The sequence below is a fragment of the Rhea pennata genome, chromosome 1, assembly GCF_028389875.1.
Source record: "Rhea pennata isolate bPtePen1 chromosome 1, bPtePen1.pri, whole genome shotgun sequence".
NCBI lineage: Eukaryota > Metazoa > Chordata > Aves > Rheiformes > Rheidae > Rhea > Rhea pennata.
Window position 1 is genome coordinate 101,873,162 of NC_084663.1, and position 23,775 is coordinate 101,896,936.

At 36.3% G+C, this 23,775-nt stretch overlaps 1 protein-coding gene across 2 annotated transcripts; it reads left to right on the forward strand.

Annotated features, from left to right (window-relative positions):
• The first annotated feature begins 362 nt into the window (after positions 1-362).
• Positions 363-19,937, forward strand: ARL6 (ADP ribosylation factor like GTPase 6). 2 transcript variants are annotated; one of them, XM_062572680.1, is made up of 8 exons: positions 363-490; positions 3,860-4,008; positions 6,483-6,544; positions 8,143-8,211; positions 10,583-10,677; positions 13,886-14,015; positions 15,664-15,719; positions 18,231-19,937. In XM_062572680.1, the coding sequence occupies exons 2-8, from the start codon at positions 3,886-3,888 to the stop codon at positions 18,254-18,256; spliced, it is 561 nt and encodes a 186-aa protein (XP_062428664.1). In that variant the 5' UTR covers positions 363-490; positions 3,860-3,885; the 3' UTR covers positions 18,257-19,937. The 2 variants fall into 2 exon arrangements, with proteins under 2 accessions (XP_062428664.1, XP_062428659.1); XM_062572675.1 differs by lacking the exon at positions 18,231-19,937 and adding an exon at positions 17,435-17,854.
• The last annotated feature ends 3,838 nt before the right edge of the window (positions 19,938-23,775 follow it).

A 23,775-nucleotide genomic window follows, 5' to 3' on the forward strand; every position in this document is an offset into this window, starting at 1 on the left:
GTGAGCACCCGACCCCCACTACCCTGGTCTCGTTAGTATTAGGCTTTTCTTCGTACATTAAGAGTAACCGCCAGGAGAATTTCTCTGAGCGCTCCTGTCGTAGCTCTGCTAGAAAGGAAGCCAAATCAGGGGGAAAACGCCCGGCCTCCGCCGCCGGCGGCGCCCCCAGCGCCGCCCGTAACCCCCTCGAACCGGCCCGCGGCCGTTGGGGCCGGCGCCGGGGGCGGGGCCTCATCCGGGGGCGGGGCTGCGGCTGGCGGCGGGACAGCGCCTCGCGAGTTCGCCGGAAGAGGCGTGGCTGCCGCTGCCGAGCGGCTGCGGAGAAGGCGGGGCAGGGGGCGGGGCTTTTGCGAAGGGGCGGGGCTCGGTGTGGGAGCGGCGATCGGTTGCGCGCGGCGCGGCGGTTTCCTCGGTAACGGCGCGAGCGGCGGCGGTTGGTGGCGGGCCGGGCCGAGCCGAGCCGAGCCTGGGTGACATCTTGCGGGCCGAGGTGTGTGCTGTGGCCGGGGGAGGGTGTGGGCGTCGCGGGGCGCCTGTGGCTCCACGCCGCCGGCTTGGCCTCTTGTGAGGGAGCGTAGGCGGGGACACCCCCGTCCTCCTCCTCCCCCCCTCCCCAGCTGCCGGGCTGGAGCTGCTTGTCATCCCCGGAGGCTTCAGTCCCGGCGCCGTGGGAGAGGCAGAGAAGACCCATCCTCGAGGCCGTGCTGAGCAGCCGGGCCGCCTGTTCCTGGCACCCTAGGGGCTTCCCAACTCAGGCCCCAGGCGCTGCGTGGCTGCTAGTAGGCCCGGGGCTCCTTTCTACTTGCTGTGGGAGTGGGGGAAAAAAGGACCTCTAGTCGGAGTTTTAAATGATGCTGCTTATGAAGGGCCTTCTTAGGGTGGTCCAGGCTGTCTTGAAAGCTCACCATTTAATGCAAATAATTATAAGTAACTTGGATTATTCAGATAATCCAAGGGAACTAAATGTAGCTGTAGTATGGGTTAGTTTGGAACGGACCTCTGGAGACTATCTGACCTGATCAGCTTCTCAAAAACTCCAAATACCCACAGTGTGTGTAGCACAGATTATGATTTTTCACTCAAGCTTAGTGCTGATAACTGGGATAGCGGGTTGTGGTGCATGGCTTAGCAGCCGTGAAAAGGAGCTGGAGGAATGCAGGCATCACTTGCAGGAACGTCTGCAGGGCCATGTGACTCACCTGGTGCTGTTCCACAGCCTGGTTAGGCACTGCTTTTTTAAGTGCCTTACATGAGTAGTTTATCTTCCTCAGGAGTTTCACAGCCTGGTTAGTCACAGTGAGTATCAATCACTGATGCCTCAAACAGACTTAATTTAGATTACTGGTCCTGATGATGATGATTCATGGAGTTTGGGAACAAGTTACTCGACCAAACTCTATTTTAAATCATTTTAGGGTTGTTTTAACATTATATATTGCTTAGTGTCATAGGATAAATATCAGTCAGCAAGAAAAAGATCTTATGTGCTTTAGATGCAAGTTATATGTGATAGCATCACCTGTCATGCCAGCTGAGTGCAAATCTGATTTCCAATGAAATTCCTGTTTCACGTAAATTGCTTTTCAAAATACTTATCTTTTGAACTAGGAGTATTTATTTGATTCCAGAGAGCTGATCTTTTCACCTGTAACTTCTTAGCTGAGGAGAAGCACAGAAGAAAAGGGGCAACTCATTGTATTGTTAAATAATAACTTTGCCAGTTGTTATGAAAGGCTACTAGAAAAATGTTAATGTTAGTTAATATGTTGCTAGAAACTGGTTTTGAAGAATGCATTTGGGGCTTTGGGATTAAAAGTGAAGTTCTTGGAAACATCCAAGTTCTTGCATTTTCTCCTCTTCCATTTAAGTCTGCAAGGTTTACTCCTTCTTTTCTGTGTGGTTGCCTCTTCTCATCTCCTTAATGGAGGAACATATGCGATCAGGGACATGGCATGCTCCTTTTTGGTCACTGTTTATACCCCTTTTTCTCAAGTTAGTTTGGCTTACTGAGAGAGACAGTGATTTTTCACACAGGCTAGATTATTTGGGCCTGGAAAAATGAAATGTAATCTCTGTTCTTTCTGAAGTCTTCCTTCAGCATCTTCCGGAATATTCTGTAGTCATCAACTTTTGATTAGCTGAAACTAGCATTTCTGCAGAAATTAGCAGTGCTTGTAGTTAAAAACTCTTCTAAAGCTTCTGCACTTGAGGTGGTGTGTTTTTGAAGAGCTGCTTTTCTGCTCAGCCATTTGACAGCTGAATGATCTCCCCGTTACAGGCTGGATCAGCTCAGTTATCCTAAGATCTGCTATTTTCCCCCTAGCAGTGATCACAAATCAGCTTGAAGTAAGGTACAGTTAAAGTCAATGTTTCCTGTTGAAAAATTTGTAATAAAATAACTTTATTTTGGAGAGTTTTTATCTTCCAGACTATAGGCAAGACTCTTGATCAAACTACAGGGTAGTATGCTTTGAGGCAGAATTTTGTCAGGTTAATTTGTTAATAAATGGTAAGCCTTAATCTGCTTTCAGAATTGTACATGTTTAAAAAGATGGGGGAAATAAAGTGAGTTAGAGAAAAAAAATCCTGATTTTTTTTTTTTTTTTTTTTTTTTACTATTTTTTAATTATATGAGAGAATTGTAATAACTAATTTTAGGCTTATGGGCAGGTAAAACTGTGTATAGCTGTTATGCACATAGCCACTCTAGAGTAATAAAAGCTTTAAAAGGATCTTTATATATAAAAAAGTTTCACACTGTAAGCAAAGGTGATGGTTTAAGTGACTAATTTCACTTTAAATATTTTAAACTACTTTATATTAGAAGATGGTTAATCATTTTGTAGTTATTTAGTGAGACTAAAGAAGTGAGACATAATACTTTTCATTGATACTGTTTTTTCCTTTTTCCCCTTCTGCTGTGATTTTAGGGGGTAAAGTTCACAGTCTGAGTTGTCCAGAGATGTGTATGTTTATTTCTGTTAAAAAAAATCACAAAATTCCTCTAGCATTAATTAAATACTTCACTGAGTGTCACAAGTGTTTGTTTTCAGCTGTGTGATTGTTGAAAGTATTTTTAGTGGTTATTATTCAGGATAGACAAGGGTTATCCTCCTTGTAAAACACGTTCAGTTAGGTACTGCAAGAGAACACATGATACAAGCTCCATCTCATGTGTTAACTGCCAGGTAACTTCAATCAGACGGCTTCTGCGCAGGAGGAGCAGTTTGGCTTCCACATCACACGCTGCTCAGTGTTACATTGCCTGGCCTCATATCAGTTGAATCTGTTATGATCGGATTCTTTTTATAGTGAATGAGTTCCTAACTTATATGTGTTAATATCAGCCAAGATGTTACAGTTAGCATTTCAATTGAACTGACAAACTATATTTATTCTGATTTCAGTAAAATCATATAGCAAGTGCTAAAGAAGGCAATACTGTGTTGCTTTGTTATCTAAATTATGACTGACTGGATTTTTGACATTTCCAAATAAAATGTAATTGCTCTTTTTCAGTTCAGTGGACCATAAGGAGGTGTAATAGTTGTGCTGTGGAATGCCTAGAGTGATGCCAATATTGCTACCCAGGGAATCAAGGACATTGTGTTATATAGACAAGGCTATAAACAGACAATCTACTTTTGTATCAAGGCTTCTTCGCTATAATCAGCTTATGCTCCATTTGCTTAGTGTACCAGGCAAACCTGCTGTGACAGTACTTGTATAGCATCTTACTCATACCGTCTTTTTAAAAGTTTAAGGACTTCTTACCACATGCCCACCTACTGTGGTAGCGCTCCTGTATTTGTAACAGTCTTTAAACAGCTGTTCCCTTTTCTGATCTTCTGAACAACAGGTGATCTGTGTGTTTCAGCAAAAATTATGGGATTGTTTGACAAACTAGCAGGATGGCTTGGGCTGAAGAAAAAGGAGGTTCATGTTTTGTGCCTTGGTTTGGACAACAGTGGCAAAACAACAATCATAAATAAACTTAAACCTTCAAATGTAAGTAGCTTACTTAATTTACTGATAACTTTCTTACTGCAGAGTTGATGTTTATTTAAACTGTTTTTGCATGCTGTTATACTAAATCTGACTATGGAAAAGATATGTAGAGCTTTTTGTTTTCATACAGTAGAAAAAATGTGTATTAAGAGTTCTGAACTAACTAAAGCTAAATGTAAGCATCCACATGTATCTTACGGAAGCTAAAAACATTAATGTGGCAGTCTTTCTAAGATCCATAGTAAGGCTGAAATCAAAATCTGGAAATTTCATAAGTCACTTAAATGCTACAGGTTTGCAATTACAATTCCTGTGCCAAACATACTAGATGAATGAAGTTGTATAACAACCTGTCCTTGTCTACATTTATCATCTCTGCTGTGAGCTGTTACTGAGAAGTAATAAATGTATAATAAATAATAAAAATTGTAAATAATGAGAGATGCAAATTTAATGGTCAGTTCAGCATTTCAAAAGCAGGGTAACTTTCAAAGAAATACCACTTATACTTGCAGTTCATTCCTCCATTGATAGGTGTTTGTCAGGTCGCTAAGACTGCCTAGCATCCTGAGCAAAATCTAATGTAAGATTGCCTTGTTTTTGAGGAATTGTTGTAGCAATTAAAATTGTTTAAGGAATAAGAATAGATGAATTTTAGGGGCCATACTCAGAGCCAGAGGCTTGTTCATTTCCATTATATGCATTTGAGATACTATGAATTCTGCTGTTTATATGAGGACACAGCTTTTGTTTGTTAACTTTCAATTAATTTTTTCTGTAGAGTACCAATGGGCATAGCTTAAAACTGAAACTTGGTAAAGAGCCTGCTATGTTCCCTTCCTAGGAATTATTCTTCCACTGAAAATTACATAGATTTATTAAACTACTTACTATTTGTTTCTAGTTGTTCGGAGGCAAAGGTACAATTTGGATCGGGAAAATATTTTTATGTATACCTTTTTGAGACCTTCATTGTAGCAGTTTTTATGTCATGCCTTAAACAGCAAAGGATTCAGAACTAGGGTCGAATGCTGACTTCAAGGTTTATCACAATGATGGGTATATGAGAAGGTCCGAAGAAAATTACTCAAAGTAAATACTTCATATTTCCTTTACTGTAAATCATGTAATGAGGATTTACTTCTGAATGTTTTCAATTAATATGATGTCACTTTGCATACCACTTGTGTAAGTCCTGCCTTTGCAAGACATGACAAACTTTCTAATGTGCAACAAATATCATTAGATCAGACTTGATGAAATTGCTTATTTTTAGAGAGTACAGTGCACAGATAATTTTGGGTTCTGGATCAACTCAGTGCTCCTAAGAACTGCTATTTTCCCCCTAGCAGTGATACATTACTTGACTAGCAGCAAGAAGTATGTGCTTCCATTTTTCTCCATCAGCTTGCAGCTGCCTCTGTCAGGCCTGATGAATATATTTGAAATAAATGTTAAAGAGATAATACCTACTTCACACAAAATTGTCAGTAGAAGACAGGAACTGTTGGCAAAACTGTTTTGATTGTTGAAATACCTTTTTTTTTCACGATGAAGCTGCAGGTGAACAAACTAAGCTTATTTCAGTTGTATGCAAGGAGGAGTCAACTGCTTATAGATAATGTTTGTAATAAGAGACTCTAGAAAGTCTGTAGAAGGTTTTTGTGTTACTTTGTCAGACAGCTTTATAATCTATGGAATGTGACCTTTCTCCCTGCTCAATACCATTGCTTCTTGAAGAAGGTGTTTTGTGGTACCAACTTACTGATGATTTGCATTGCTAGCTCAACAATAAGCCTGGTTATCAGCCACATCTATTAATAATCTTGTGTATTTTGGCCTTTCCTCTCTGATAAATGGTGATTTCTTGTAGTGATCTGATAGATTGAATAGAACTGCAATTAGGCCATTGTGTAATCTCTGCTGTGCACTTCCTAGTGTCAAGAGTTCTCTGGCCATACTCCTGCCAACAGGCTAATCTAGTCTGCTGATAGAAGTATGCTCTCTTGTATCCAAGAGGCTTGGGGTACTACACAGTTTTGTTTGGGCTGACATTGTGTTCTCCAGAGTACCAAAATACTTTGAACTTTGATGTCAGTCATAACTCTTCAAGCTGTCATATTCCATATTGACGTATCTCATTTTTTCATAGGTACTATACATGTGTACACACACGTTCTAATGTAAGAGGCAGGGATTTCACTCTTAAGGCTGAAATGTCTTCAACAGTTAGCTTTTGTCCAATAGTATCCACCACTTTTTTTCTAGAAAATAACAAACCTTGATTTTGAATTGTGGTACTTCTCTGAGAATTTATTTAATATACAGTATCTGGATTTCTAGAGAGTTTTTGTATTGCACGGAGTGCACAAAGTTTGGGAAGAAAACATGTATAATGTTTCATGTTTCCCATAGATTTCAATAGTTGTATTTTCTAACTTGATTTTAAGATACATACTTTCTTTCCTTTAAAGGCTCAAACTCAGGACATAGTTCCAACAATAGGATTCAGTATAGAGAAATTCAAGACGTCCAGGTAATATGGCTTCTTTCATTTGTCCACTTTAACAGTAAACCTGAATATGCACGTAATTGGATTGCTTTCCCCTTTCAGCGTCGTGTAACTGAGTATAATGTGTAGCAGTATAATAGAATGTCATGCAGTTTGCTGTTTGAAATGTTGGAGTCCTAATCATGATTCAGGAGTGGCAGTGTTAGAACATGTTATCTGGTGCTGTAACACTGTGTGTGTGAAAACACAGATAGTTTTGCAATGGTGGGTATAAGCATCTGATTTCCCAAATAATTTGAGAATCGGGCACTTCTACAGGCTTGAGGAGAGGGAATTGCTTGGATAGTATACTGTTCGATTAAGTACTGTCACTGGAGAGACTCTGAAGAGATTGCGGTCTAATCTCATTAAATGAAAAATAGTGGTTACAACCTTCGTAGTATAAAAATGACAGGGGTGAAGGTCAGGAAAAGGAGGAGGAAATTATTATTTGAATAAAGGCTAAGCTATAAGGAAAGCTACAATACATAAGTGGCAAGTGATGAGACAAAGACATGTGAAGGAGATGATAATAGATGCTATTTTTATTTTGTAATTTTCACAATATGTTTTTAGTGGATGCACTCAGGCTTCAAACCAAGCAGCATGCCCCACTGGATGAGAGATCTGCAAGAAAATGTTTTTTTCCTTGACATGACACATGGAATTGATAAGTTTCATATTTTTATAGGAGGCTGAAATCTGTAGTTTCTCTCAGTAAAGTATGTGAGATCGGTTTTGGGCTTTGCTATGTTAGAATGCTATGTTACATTGCTTTCCGTTATTCTGATTCTGTTATAGGAGAGATGACCTGCAAATACACAGTGTAGAATGATTTTTTTTTTTTAAAAAAAAAATAAACCCTTCATAAATCTTATATTACAATCAAAACATTGTTTGGGAGTTACTAGGAACTTTGCATGTCAGGGCAGCTATTCTAGAATCAAGTAACATTTGAATTTAGAGTGGAACTGTTGTTTTGAGAAAGCTTTCTTTTGGGATTGTATTGTGTTTAGCCCTTAGGTGAAATCTCAAACCTGCAAAGACTACCCTATGTAGCCGAGTCACTGTTATTATCAGGTTGTGATGGTTTTTTAAAGGTGGAGTGGGGTTTTAAAAATCTTTTTTAAACCTACAGAAGCCTTTGGATGCTGTTAGTGTCTGTCAAGGAGTAGAGTTTAAGACCTACTGATCTGATGATTTTGGGTCATGGGTCTCCTGAATTTTATTTGCTCAGTGTTATAAACAATATTATATACTTATGTCATAATAAGAGAGGCTGAATGAGGTTATTTCCTATGTGATTTACCTTTTTATAATAAATTCAGTTCTTTTATGCAGAAAATATGCAAACAGTATGTAAATTTTCCATTGTGAAATCTTTCTATAGAAAGATCACAAAGCTGGATAGGATAGTTTGAAGTACCAAAGTTCCTTTTGAAATCTTCTCTATTTGATTAGATTTAAAGCCGATCATGGGGTTTTGGTGGTTTTTGGTTTCTTTTTCCTGTCAAGATAACAGAAAATACTTTTGTTTGCAGTTTTGTTCTTTGTTTCTATGCCTCATTCACTTTTCTTTGCAGTTTGTCTTTCACAGTGTTTGATATGTCAGGCCAAGGCAGGTACAGAAACCTCTGGGAACACTACTACAAGTAAGCGTGTTATTTATTTTAAAACATTGCTGTTCAAATTAGCTAACATCTACATTATTTAAGCAAAGTATGATAATATCTAGTGATTAGAAGTGATTCGGAAAAGACTTATGGACTATTTTCTACTGGAGATCGTTCTAGATGATCACAACTTCTCTTTCTGATCCAAAAAAATGAAATTTTTGATATGCAGTTAACTAGCATACTTCTAGGGACTTCCTGTTAATTCAAATTTTGAACATACTAGAGATGAGATGTAAATGTTAAAACCAAAAAAATTGTAAGAAACCACGAAGGTAAGCTGGGTATCTTATCTTTCTGTTCCTCTATATATATGTGACTTAGGACCCTAAAGATGTTGACCAATGGCTGAGATTTTTTAAAAGGGAAGTGAGTAGTCTCAGAGAATGAGGCACATGTAAGTAAGAACCCAACCAAATATTCTTAGATGTTATTTATTAAGCAGGATATTCACTGTACTTCTACAAACAAGACAATATAAAGTTATGTAGACCTCCACCCCCTTTTTCTTTTCTAATGAAACTTGATGCTTCTTTTTCCTTATTTCATTGTTATTGTCTAGAAATATCTGTTGCTGGCCTAAGTAGGATGAATGGCACAGTAAACCGCACAGAAATAGCTTGAGTTCTCTATCTTGAATATTTTAATACGATGCCTGTTTCATGTGGTAGTGTTAACTTTTACTCTGAAGTCTGCCATCTTCTTTCCCTGCAGAAATGCATTAGTATGAAAATCTGTTGTGTGAGCAAGAGATTTTCAGAGTTGTTCGCGAGTGTTGGATGCGCATTCCCCAAAACTTCATTTGGATTTCAGTGACTGATTCCCTTAAGCTGCTCCTAAAATGCTAGTCAAGTGCTTCATAAGAAAATCATTTTTCTGCCTCTTGTATTTAATGCAGTGACTTATCCCTTGCGTGCCATAAACTGCTTTCATCATGTTTATGGATTTCTAAAAGGGAGTTTCTTGGGTAATAGAGTGAAATGTGCAGTTGTGTCCACTTTTGTTTCTGATCCAGTGCCGTAGTCAAATATTTTAGATTTAACTTAGCTATACATAATATAGAAATAATGATGTACTATGTTTTGGTTATAAAGTTAAGCAAAATTTAGTTTTGCAAAAAGAGCAAAATGGGAATTAGATCTTATTAAATATTTGTGTGTAAGCAGGTGCTTTGGAGCACTTGAAGCTCTTCTCCTGTTTAGCTTGGAACTACATTTTAGGATGTTCTCAAAGTATGCTTGTCTTAAATATTTCTAAGATTATATTGTGTTTCTGCTCTGTCATATATTTGCAGTTGTTTTGGGGTAGCATATGTATATGTATGTTAGAACCCTTGATTTCTCAATAGAAATTATGTCTGCTCATAAAAATTACTTAGACATTCTCAGCTAATATGCACGAGCTGTATTTACAATTTAAGTTCTGTCCTGTACCTCAAAACAGAATGAGCCTTTTCATACAATCTTAGGCTGGTCGAGTTATTTCTGTTTTTCAATAGGTCTAGAATTGTTTCTTACCAAAATACGAAGGTGGGTGGTGCTGGGGGGGGGGGGGGTGAGACTGCATCAGTAATGTTCTCTTTTGGAAATACAAAATGAAGGAGAAATACGTATTTGTATGTATTAAGCAATGAAAAGTATTTTTTGTGGATCTTTGACTAAACCAGATAAACTTGGAACATCTCATAAAATACCAATAATATCCTGAAATCATGAGTTGAATAGCATCTCTAGGTATTTCATCTGCTGTCATATCACCAAGCAAAATGTGTTAATGATTTGAAGTAGTTTAAAGTTTTCACATGTGTTATTCAATACAAAAAATATGATACTATTTTGTGCAGACTTCTGTCAAGTTTAAATTAGTCTGCGTATACCAATTTCTTAAATCACTGTGGATGTGCTGCTTTTCTAGAAGGGTAATTGAGCTTCATCTAAACAAACTTGGTCTTAATTTAAAAACTAATGGATTCTGATAGAAACATAACTTTTGAGGTTTTCTTTGTATGTTTCATCACACCACATCAGCATTGCAGTTAATTACATTTCAGAGTTTAGTTTTCTGCCTCTTTAGTGAAATCAAGGTTTTCTTAAGGGTCTGTGTAGATTGAATTTTATAGAAGTTAAAAAATTAGCAACCTCATGTCTGAGATCAAATTTGTGCTGGTAACCAAAAGGGTGAATTTCAGAAATAGGCCTAGATTCATGTATTAGTGGCAAATAACAGCAAGAGTTAGAGGAAAAAAAGTCAGACTTGTTTGCTTTTTTTTGGTGTTTCTTCTGAAGCCTTTTCTTAATCAAAGTTTGAGAGAACCTATAATTTGCCTCTTTGCTCTTTTTATGTTATGCAGAGATGGCCAAGCCATTATTTTTGTCATTGATAGCAGTGACAAATTAAGAATGGTTGTGGCCAAAGAAGAACTTGACACCCTTCTGAATCATCCAGGTGAGGAGGCTTTTTTTCCCCCCCTTCTCTCTCCATATTTCTTATCTTGTCTTAAGAAAAACCCTTCTTATCTGGCATGTTCTGCATGATGAGTATTTTACAAATATTTTAGCCGTTCATAAATACTCCAGTAAGTATGATAGTCTTGGATAGCGGTTCACACCTATTCAGATTTACAGTCTGATCATAGGCCCTTATTAGTCACTGTAGACCAAAAGTTATGTTGTTTTGAGAAAGAGTAAATTTTGACACTGAAATTAGAGAGCTTGTACGCAGTCGCTAGCAAATACAAAAAGGTTTTCCAAGATAACTGTTAATCTGTTTAATATAACTTTTCAATTCTTTTTATCATTGCCATTGTTATGTTTCTAATGCGTTTTTTTTTTTTTTTTTTTTTTTAATTAGCTTGTAGCCAGATATAAGGATGGATCAATATACCAATCAGTTTCAATTTCCTGTAGGGTACATGGGATAAAAAAGGATATGAGAGGAATTATTATGAGGGGTTTGGTTTTAGGGTTGTTCTTTACTTGAGGTTACTTAAAAAAAAAAAAAAGAAAAAAGAAAAAAAAAGTAGTTTTGAGATTGATTGACTTTTCCTTTATTTCTCCTCCCATATGGTCAGTGTTGTTGCAATTGAATTCTGTTTGTAAGCATTACACAATTTTCAATTTGACTTTCAGCACGTTAGACAGTTAGGAGGTGAGAACTGCTGTAATAATGAGCTGATTTATTATAAGGCAAGTGAAAATGTTAGGAATGAGAATATGAATGGTTAGGTGTATAGTTTTTATTTAGATATTAATAGACTATTAATGCTGATACAGTGCCATCTAGTTCTGAAAGATCATGGTTATAGCTACCTCATATGTTTCTTGGTATCAGGAAAGGGCAGTTTTGCATTTTTGCCTTGAGGTAGCTCAGTTCAAATGTAGCCATAGTGTTCCTGTTTCATCATTTTGGATATTGGTAGGTCTTAATACTAGAACCAAAGTGAATGAAAAATCTTCTGGTAGTTAGTAATGCTTGACTAAAACAGATGTTAACACAGTCTATAGTTATTTTACTACTACAGCAATACTTTCATTTACATTACTGTTCTTCTGCCCTTCCCCTCATACAGCCTGCTTTTCCCCCTTCTATCCTTCTGCCTCTGTGGGCCTGCTAGAGTGGTTAGATTTACATGTTTACTTAAGAAAAACTTAGGTTTAAATGGATGGTGGATAACAGCCTTGAGTCAGTTCCTGGATTTGAAAATCTTAGCAATCCTGCAGTAAAACAAAATTTCATCTGTTTTTGCCAGACTTCGCATGAAGTGGTCAGGTGAAAGGGAATGATCAAAAGGTATTGTGATACATTGCATTAATAGTGTTAGAAGTTGTACTTGCTGGGTCTGTTTTATGAATCAGAACTGTAAATTATTTTACTTACGTAAGCGGAAAACATTTACAAATAATGGGCTGTTTAATGATTACTGTTAAAATTTTAATTGTTTATCTAAACTTTATTTTTCAGCGTTTTGCAGGATGATAGTCCTTAAATTCCTTGTTTAGATAGGGACTTTTGGGTCACTTGACCTCCAGCACATGCTTCTAAAATAACCTCCAATTGCTATGAATTTGAAATTCTTCATATAAAATTAGAAATATCTTTAGTGCCTGGGGTTTTAGTTAATTTAGTTTAATGTGTTAACTCTTTAACTATTTTCAACTAGAAAATGCTGGCTTTAAGTTAATGACTGTGGGAAAAGCAGGAGAGGAAAAGCACTGTGTAGCTGCAGTAGGAAATTGTGTCTGTGGAAATATCTGACCTTCAGTTTATTGTACAAACATCTTTAAGAGAACATTTATGAGTCTATGTAAATACATTTTTTGCCTCATTTTAATTAAGGATTTTTCAGCATTTCTTAAAGCAATTAACTCAGCTATTTGCATATGCGATGTAAACTGATCTCTGTTTTTAATACATCCATAAACTGCAACCTGTGGGTATCAGGGTTAATTTAAGTATACCTAGTTGCTCTAGGACTTTCAGTCGAGAAACAAAAAACCTATTCAACTGTGAAACCAAAACAGAGATTTCATGATGTAGTTTGAAGCCTTTGGTTTGTGTTAGAGGATGTCAGGAAAAAAAATAGCACCTGGTAGGGTAGACAGTTGCAAAAATTGTTAGCCTTTTGGTAAGCACTCATGATCTCTGTGTATACGTACTGATGTGTTATCTTCATCTGTTACATGGAAAGGTTGAGTAGAGGGATTTGAAAAGGAGAAAATTAAGAAGTCAAACCACTTCAGCAATGAAGGAGGGTCCCTCACCACCACAGCAAAAGTAGCTGGTGTATGTTTGAAGTTCTTAAATAGGTCCCTGGCTTCTCTCCTATGTGAGATAACCTTTTCTTGAATAACTTGGAGTTTGTTGTTCACTTCTGAATTTTACTATTTCAAAAGAACTTGTAGGTCAGTTGTCATCACAATTTTTTTTTAATTTCTTTTCCTGTGAAGATTGATAAATTTAGACTTTGTTGTTTGATCCTGTAGTTCATCTAGTATGCTAAGAATTAACAGTATAGCAAGATCCTTGCTTTGATTGGTGGTTTCTGCTTCTAACTGAGAACTGCTTCTGGAAAAGAAGCCTTTGATCAAATGAAGATGGGCTAATGGGTGTCCAGAGGTTTGGATGTGGTTTGGTGGTTCTGTGTATGTTTGTTTGTTTACTTTTCTTAAAAAAAAAAAAAAAAAAAGTTCATGGAATTAAAAAACAAATAAGGGACACTGTTCAGGATATTAAAGGATCATTTAGACTGTCCTATGCAACGCTATTGCAAGGATATGAATAAACACAAATTGTTTTTCTGTACATTTTAAATGCCCAGTCATCACTAAACAGTGATGGGTAATATTTGTAGGCAGCTGTTTGATCTCTTATTCCCCAACGTGACCAGCAATTTACACCTACAGCTTTAAATATACATATAAGGTGGGGGGAGAGGGGGGGTGGAGGATCCCAAGGCCTGCTAGAAATTTTATGAGCAATCTTGAAGTATGCATCAGAGGCCACATGACCCAACAGTGTGCATCTTGTTAGGATACAGCCTTCAAAGAACTGCAATTACAGGTGAGCAAAATATCCTCTTTTACTGTTTGTGGTTTATTACTTGCAGAGATTAGTAAGTGTTGCATAATGTTATGGTTGTTTTGTTTATGCCTAGATATTAAGCACCGTCGACTGCCTATTCTGTTCTTTGCTAACAAGATGGACCTCAGAGATGCAATATCATCTGTGAAAGTATCTCAGCTATTGTCATTAGAAAACATCAAAGACAAACCCTGGCATATCTGGTAAATTACTTTTTCTAGCCTTTTATTGATTTTAATTTGTACATTCATATTTTGGCTCTTTCATGCCACTCTATTATGTAACATAAATCCTATGCTGTCATGGGAACAGTAATAACATTACAGCACTTGCTATGAAATGTATTTTAAAAGAACAATGCAATCATGTAGGGTTTGAATGGAAAAAATTCACAAGAAAACTGTAACCCAAAAATAATGAAATTGAGGAGAAATCAAGAAGCGGCATCCTTATTGGAACAATAGTTGCTGTTGTCATTGCTGGGAAGCTGAACAGAATTGTTATGAGAATGTTGCTATTAGTCTTGCAGGATTCAGACTATCAATGATATTATATAGGATTTCTAATATAGAATTTCTAATAGAAATATCTATTAGAATTGGGTTTCTCCACTCCTTGAACACCCTAGTAAAACACATAGGGATGAGAGGACACCTAGTAAACTGTTCTTGTGTAATTCACAAGGACAGTATAGTACTGCTTAATGTTTTAGAGCTTTTTTTTTTTTTTTTTTTTTTTTTTTTTTTTTTGAATTGTATGAACAAGTGGGTTGTTTTCTTTGTATGAAAGCTTACATTCTTCAGAAATAGTTTTTAAGCCAGTGTTCGCAAGGAAAAACTTTGCCTTTTACGGTGTGTTTTATAGTATTTCTATTTTTGTCTTTGTTAAAATGTTCAGTTATTGTAAATATATGGGAAAAAAGCAGCAGCTAAATGCTGCTAAAAATTGAAATTTTCATTTTAGGCACTTTGGTATTAAACCTGATGACCTGGGTGTTATTTTGGGATTATTACTTTTTTTTGATCAGAATTGTCAAAAATTATCTATATGAATTCCCAAGCTCCTTGGGACATAATTTTATAGATAATAATAATAACAGTCCAGATTCACTACTGTGCTAATTTTCATAAGTTGCAGAAAGAGGGGGCCTTAGGTGGTTATGCCTCTGATTCTCGGAGTAGACTCACTGTTCTCAGTGTAGCCTAATGTAGCGCCTGTAGTCCCAGGGCAGATGTGAGGATGAAGTACGCACTACGCTTTCTTCCTCTTTTATTCCAACAACCTCTCTGTATAGGAGCTGGGTAAGAAGAGAGAAGGTACTGCTTCATCACTGTTATCATAGGTAGTAGAAATGTCCTTTATAGTGCTGTCTACAGAGGTTATTACCTCAGTACACCTGCAGTGGAACAGTGTGGCTGTCTTAGGTAGAAGCTCTTCTAGGACTGCTCACCTGGTTTTAGAGATAATTCCTCTGCCTTGAAACTGGAATAGTTACTCAAAAATGAAACAGATCACATCTTGGAATGGTGTTGTCATGCTGGGCAGGTACAATAGAATATCTAATTACAAAAGCTGCTTCTCCATCTGAAGAAAACTTTAGTAAGCTGTACGTGATGCTGTGTTGCAATTCTGTGAATTATAGGGGTGTGTGTGTATATATATTTTATATAAATACACATTACACATACACATATAAGTATATGTAAGTGTATGTGTGTGTATATATATATATATATATAAAAGTATATACTTTAAGTATAAAGTGTGTGTGTATGTGTATATATGTATATAAAGACTCCACTAAAACTGGTTTATTTGCAATATTTTCATAAGCTGATTTGCTCCTTTTAGTGCCAGTGATGCTCTCAAAGGGGAAGGATTACAAGAAGGTGTGGATTGGCTTCAAGGTATATCATACCTACTTTTCTTGCTATATTTTAGTGTCATTAAACTCTTTCATTTTGTAAGGTTTTTTTTCTTTATTACTTCCTTTGTTTTCTATCTGTCCACTTCTGCTTCAGATCAAATCACACAGTGAGTACCGATGTTATATTTGATATTTGCCTTTCATTCATCTCCTAAACATACACAAAAAGATCACGTCGGTTTCTCTGACAAGAGTGTGTACAGTGAAAAATGAACACACACTCTTGGGAGCAGTGTAACACTGATTCTTATAGACAATAATAATAAAAGCTGCTCCTGAACTTCAATTTATTGTTGTGGTAGATCATTCTGTTCTTTGATTTATTCTTACCATTCTGTCCCAATTTTTCTTATTTTATTATTTGTGCACCTTGAAATGGTGAATAAGCAGGCTGGAAAAATAGCCTGAGGATATGTGGATAACCATACTGTTTTTCATCCTAAGTTTTTAAATCTAGAGCCAAAATAAGAACAAGTTATGTTATATGGATTGTAGCATATTCAGATACTCATAACTGCATAGAAAACATCAGATCCAGGTTGGAGCATATGTTATATATGCTTTTCTAACTACAAACTTGATATGGGTGCTATGTATTTCCATATTTGTATTACTGATCAAGACTTGATCTCTTTTGTCTTCCCAGGTATTGCTAGATGCATAGAATAGTGAAGTTTGGTGTTGTTTTGGTAGACCTGCTTTAATTTTAGCTTCCTCAGTGTAATGTGCTAGCTTAAATTGTGAATGTATTAGATGATGTAACATACTTTGAATCTGAGAACAGTGTTGTGTGAGACAGTTTATCTACCTGGTGTTGTCTTTTCTGTAGAAGCCACTAGATGTCAGTAATGTTCTGGAATCAGTGCAGCTAAAATTAAGTTTTCTTCAAATGCCAGTAAATAATACCTAGCGTTGTACGTGATTAACATTATCTCCACTTATCCAGGGATACCAGTGTCCATTCTACTTAGAATTCTTACTGCTAATTAAGAAGAGAGGGTTTATTACTTTATTACACCATACTGAAATATCTGGTTATGCTTTCAGAGGAGGGGGAACTAGCCAAAAACTAGTATTTGCAGAGAGGCTTACCTCCTCACGGAAGGAGAGGTATATCCTCCACCATGTAAACTTTTATGTGATGGAAAACAGCAACTTACTACTGAGTTTCATTCCCTTCTGAATTCTATCACAGAAGACAAATCTCAAATCACACACTTTTTCCTAATTTTAGGGATTTGTGTCATCATTTGCATTATCTTCTTCTGATCTCCAGGGTCTCCTCTCATCTTTGAGGAAGCTTACAAAGGGCATTCAATCCTCTTTTGGAGCTGATGATTTTGTATATAGTTTCAAGCTAAAGGGATCTCAAATGCTCGTCTAAATATTTTGTCAGAAAATATTTAACTAAGCTGTTAATGTATAGTTTGGAGCATCACTACTCAGTTCTTCTGCTGTTATTAATTTAGCTCTTTGTAGTTATTCACTTTCAGAGCTGAAAATTCTTCATGGATGAGTTTTACCTAAAAGGGTTCCTTTTAACTTCCTATTTGAGTGCCTTCAGAGAAAGATTAGGGACTTGGGGCTTAAACTGGATTGTTGCCTAAGCATGTATAGTTTGGTAGTTATACTTTTAATGGACTGAGATGTTAGAGGTTTTTGTTTTGGATTTTTTTTGTTGTTGTTGTTTTTCAGGAATGAATTTCTACTGCCATTCTCCGATCAATTTTAAGAATGCTGCAGGAATGGAGGGGGGGTGGAATTTGGAAACCACAGCCCTAAGTTATATCACTCCCTAAATCACAGTGTATGGGTGTCATAAACACTTCAGTTGTGGAGCAGTTACCTGTTTAATGAATGCACTTTCCTTATAAACAGTCATGCTTTAAGTAGGTACTTTTTTCAGACCCCTTATAGGTAATCCACTGATTTTTGGGAGGGGATTAAGGTGTGGCCTTTTTCCTTTAGCAAATACTGAGTTAATAAAGCAGTGTACTGCTTTCCGCATTTTGCACTAAGGATATACTATTCTGTTAGTATATTTATGCTAACTAAGGAAATATTTGAAGCTTAATTTAGAAGTAGCAATCAGGCAACAGTGTAGAGAAGTGTGGTCACTGAGAGCAAGAATGTTTTGAAGTGAACTATGCAGGAGCAAAATTTAAATCCTTTAGCATTCATAGCTGTTGAGGAGCTTAAGTTCTTGTGTAGTCACACAGAAGCTGAAACGCATAGAAGGAATTGAAATGTGTACTTCATAACTGTCAGCCTCATTCTCATCAGTGTTACTTTGTAACGGTAAAAAAAATGTTAAAGTTAATTCTGATGAAGATTTTCCCTGTTTTAATTGGCAACTTTGGGGGAAAGTTGCTTGGCTATGGAGGAAATTCAGAAATAGATGAAAGAACAAGTTGGATATTTTCAAAAAGTGAAATGTAGCAAGAATTAATCTTCCTTGTTTTTAAGACTAACTCTTTCTTTTTATTACCAGATCAGATCCAAGCAATGAAGACGTGAGAGGTCAATAAAAGATGCCGTTGTCTTATAAACTCTATCAATAGATGTACAGGCCTCTTAGAAAGGAAGAAAGATTTAAAGAAAACAAGTTCAGCTAAATATTCTGTGTTCTTTTGTTTTCTTTTAGTATCTCTAAGTAACTGAACCTTTTAGAAAACATAGCACCTTAGGTATGCACATCCATGCATTAAATTGAATCTTGTGACTGGAGAGCATATTAGAAAAACAAAAAAACCCACTGTTTGTTAACAGTAAGCATCTGCAATCATTTGAATTTTAGGTGATAATTATGTCCTCTAAATATCTAAAAGTATTCCTCTAGTTTTTTGATACACCTTTTGAGAAAACAAGAATATTAATTTTCCAGAGGGTGAGTAATAACACCTTCTGAAATAAGCCTGCATGAGGTACCTAAAAATGGCCACCTAAAATCAGCAGGTATTTCTGGAATTTTTTACCATATACTTTGATGTTGGATTTTTTTAGTAATAGTCTAATATAGGGTACTAGAAGAATATTTTGATTGAAGATAAAATGATTCAAATATGAAATGTATTTGTTATAAATGATTGCAGATGTTTTTAAAGAACTGCTTATAATGAAATGTTTTCAATTGTGTTTGTGATGTGCCAGTTATATTTGCATTCCTATCAATAAAACCTTAATTTGAAAAAAAAATGCCGTATATATGAATATGTTCAGTGATGGTCTTGCTATCATAGATATTTTTTCATTTTAGTTAGTTTCATTTGGAATTTATTCAGCCATCTTCCACTGGTTTTATCACAGTACAGAATTCTGTTTCCAAATCTCTTGCCTCAAGCTTTGTTTGAACTGCATAGATTTGTTACGCTTCCTGATAAGCAAGACTGCTATTCCAGGTATTTAGTGGAAAATATGGTTGAAAGTTGTATTTTGGGAACACAGTTAAGGGACAATTCACTAGATCACTAATATGAAGTATGTCTTATACTTCTGTTGTATGTGAAAACTATTCTACTTTCAGGAATGATTTTCTGTAAACTTATTATCTTCAAAGATGCGCTCTAGGTAACAAATTAAGGGGCTGCTAAGAATTTTATTTTTATATTGCCACCTCTTACTCTTTTTTTTTTTTTTCCCTCTCACTCTGTCCAAGAAAGCAAGAAGTCTAGCAGTGGGAATGATAAAGACTGTATTTAACTGAGTGACTAGCTGACTCTTGTGGGAGATGTAGTATGTTGGTCTTGCAAATATTTTTTTTCCCCTTGCTAACGTACAAAACACAAATGTCCTGTAAGCCTGCTTTCTAGATCTCACTTAATAGAGGAATATTTAGAGCACAGGGAACTGCTTGAAATGGTAGAACAGCTTCTACATGCTTTCAGTTAAATCATTATTAAACTGTTAAAATTAACTCTCTCTCTTTGCCAGAGGGAACAAAGTCTTACTTTAAGATCTTTCTTGTAGGATGCTTTAAATCTGATGTTTCTGTTTGTCACGAAAATACTAATGCTTCCAGTCCCTTACCATGATATCTTTGGTCTTCTCTCAATTCTGAACTGATAAATGTCTGTAAAATGAAATAGTCCTGATTTTCTGAGTGTGCATTTTTTTTTTTTAACTCTGAATTCTGTGGCAGATGACGTTCTGATTTATTTTGCATTGGATAATATGTTAACAAGAATAATATTTGTTGGAAACACAGTTTCTTCAGTATAAATATTTTGTAATTATTTTGGTTCACTTAGATATTTTAATTGAATATTTAATTTGAAGTTGGCATTATTTTTGTCTATCAAAGCAAATATTTAAGTTCTTATATAAGAAGACCTAGCTATCTTTCTGACTTTCTTGAATAAAAATGTTTCTGAATTTGGACCTTGATGGCTTCCTGACTATTTAATGCCATATTGGAGCAAAGTACTGTTTATCATATGGACCGCCTTTATGGGCATGTTCCTATCATGGCAACCTGTTTGAACCTACTGCCTTGTTCATCTCTCACCTACAAATCTAAGGAAATATCCTGTTATCTTTTACTTTTTGCTTCCCAGTGCAGTTAGTAAGCCCTTTGAAAACAGCAGGTAGTTATATTGATTATCGTTCCCTTATTTATTTAGCTTTATTTCTTCAGCAGCTCTTTTCCTCCTCATGTACTACCAGGAGACTATGCTGAATGGAAAGCTCTTTGAAAGAGGGAGAATGGGACGTTCCCTTTAGTGAAATGTTTGGTGTGAGGTTTCCCCCCCTTCTGCTTCCACCATTGCTTGACTCTTCTAGAACATTTGTGACTTCTCTGGGGAACACGTTTGTGGGGGAGATTTCTGCCTGTTTACTCCTTCTCTTTCTATCTTGCAAAGGTGTAAGTCCATAATATGTATGGCTGATACCGCCTCAAACTGCTGTAATAACACTGAGTTTGGTACAGGAATCATATATTGCACGAAAGTTTAATGCATTTGTGCAACCATGCTTCCTCAAAGTTGTTTTCTGAGAACCCACTGGCTGTCAGTCTTTAAAGCTATTATTCTAGGCAATTTACGTTTTTAAAATAATTACAATAGTGAGTTCTGCCTGAAAACTTGAATGTAGCTTGCGTGTATGCATTCATTGCTCCTTCGGGGAAAAAAGAAAAGCTACAGGCAAGTTCCCTTGGAGGTTTACATGGTGCTCACAGAATGATCAGTGGGCCTGAGGAGGCGAGGGGAAGCTTGTTACTGTGGATGTGTGTGTTAAGTGTGAACTTAGAAGGCGATACAAGCACTAAAAGAGACTCTTGAAGACAAGTTGGTCTCGGCAACCCACACCCTGTTATTTGCTGTTGCTTCTGCTTGCATTAAGCATGCTGCTCTTTTGTTTTTATGTATTTTCTTAAAATATGCCTGATAATGCGTAAGACTATAGCATTTTCAATTGAAACATGAAGCAGTCACTCCCATATATGAAGTCCTGCCTTCCATGTCTCTTCTTTAGAAGTGGAGGCTATCATGATAATACCAATCTGGGAATCTAAATTCTTCTTAGCCTTACTCCTGTGCTACTCAGACACTAGTTCATGGGAAACTGTGTGTTTAATCTGTAACTGCTTGTGGGTGTGCTGCAAATTTGCATGGCCTGGAGACTCACGGGCAATTTCTGTCAAGCAAGTGTAATTTTAAGAATGTTTGTATCTAAATAGGATGGAGCCTTCTTTTAACCTCACCCCTTTTAACTATAATACAGTTACTGCTTTCCATTTACTAATAAAAGAGAGAAACTGCTATGAAAGACTAGACATAATGAATCAGTTGTATTGCTTGGTTGTTGGAAAGAAGACATTTTGATGCAATAATATTTGGAATGGTAATGTTACATTTCAGGGCTTCCTTGAAATAGGGCTGGGCAAGAACCTTATCACTGACCTTAGAAAAATGGCTCGTCCCTTCGAAGCTGTAATTATGGAATAACCTTTTTTAGCAATAAGAAAGAAATCAAAATAATATTGATTTTAAAATACTTAAAAGCAAAAAGCAAACTTATTTTGCAAGAAATACAGTTTAATCTAAAAAACAGAACACTTAAGTTTCATTTGCTAGAGAAATCTTCACTCTCCCTATTTCTGTCTTATTTCTTTAAATCTTTCTGGCCTGTCTTTTTTTGCGTGGAAAATCCTTACAAACTTAACTTAAGCTCCTAATCTTACTGGTCCACTCCTTTTAACTTTTGTGAGTCAGGGCACCTGCTATCCTCATTTTGTTTCATTAAACAACTGCTACTGTTGTCACTACCATAGTGAAACTCAGCAGCTTCCTCCCCTGTTGCTTCTTTTGAGAAAGAAAATAGATAATGGAAGAATGTTACAGGAGGCTGGAATGAAAAAGCAAGAGAGGGAACTACAGAGAAAAGGCTTCAACGCTCCTCTTTCAGAAAGGTCAGGAAAAATTTTCTTTGAAAGGTTGACTTGATATATCCTGATCTTTTGTTATGATTATTGCACAGCCTTTATTTGACTGTACAAATTGTAAAATGTGCAGTTCCTCTGCCAAAGTAATATTATGGATGCTACCTAATCAGATACATTCTGTCTTATAACTGTGCCAAATATTCTTGATAATGTTTTATAATGGTTATTTAGTTCTAAGGCTTTGTAGCTCCTGTCACAGTGAGTTACATCATGGAAGCATCTGTGTTGGTCCAGTGCTTTATAGTTAATTTACGAGTATTGCTACTTAATTGGCTGAATATTTCTAACCACATGAACTTATGCTTGTTCTTGGGTGTACAGTGCTTATACAAGAACATACTGTTCTGTTCCAACGGATGTCAGGATCTCTCTGCGGGGATCGGCTATGTTTACTTTTTCACTTTTCTAGGATAGTATGATACCCACTCTCTTTTTCAAAATCAATCATTTAAATGAAAGCTACATTTTTAAGTATTTTTTTCTGCTTGAAATGATCTTAGTTTTACAAATTATTTAGCGAAAGGTGAAGCAACTTGTATTACAGTCAAGTTACACCAGCCCACAAGGGAGTGTAAATAACTTCTCTCTGATGCAGTGGGCTTCTATCAAGATCAAATTAACTTGTTTAGTAATGGAAGTGTAAATTCAGAAATTTCATGTTACATACTTTTTTAAATCTCTGTCTTTGGTAACCAGTAAGTACATTGAAGATAGTCATTGGACTAAATTTAATTTATTGAAGAGTAGCCTAACTGTTCTTAGTAAAGGGAAGAAAGGACTGCAATAAGGATGTCTGTTTTCAAAAGTCCTCTGATGAGGATTAAATATAAGCAAGTTAATGCTGTAACAACTTTTTTGGAAGCAGTTACAAAGGCAGCTATGGATTGATCTGGAGACTAATCCAGCCTACTGTTTAGATAGTATCAATGTACATTACAATCAAGTTTTGAGCTTTAACATGTCTTTAACTGCCCCATTAAAAAAAAAAATAAGAAAATAAATTTCATCTTAGAAAACAATTACATAATAGCCACTGCAGTACTGACTGAAAAGTAGCCTATGTACAGGCCTTTCATTTCTCATTATACTTTCTGGAAATTAAAACATATGTATCCAGAGTTGATTTGTTTATTTTGTTTATTCTTGAGCACCACTATCCCCTTTCCACCCACTTCATAACATGTTAAAGTACTCCTTAGTTCATTCTCAGTGCTTTCAAAAAGGGATAAGAAACTTCTGTCATAAGATGTCCATGTTACTCTTCTTTCCTTGAGATGTCTGTTCTGCCACACAAACATGTAATGCATTATAATAATTGAGTGATTTACACCAGATACAAAATATCTATGTACTTTCTTCAAGGTTGTGGCAATGCATAAAATGCCAAGTGAATGACAGTCGAGCTGATGTTGGCATCACAGTAAATACAAGCACTTTATCAGTTCCTAATATAAAGAAAAGTCTGCAGCTTTATTCAGGGGATGGATTTAATGAAGAGATAATGTGAACCTTTCCTTTTAGCAGTGGCTCAGCACACCTTGAACAAAATTTGAAAGAACTGCTATACTTTTACTGCTTATGATCTACAGTAAGT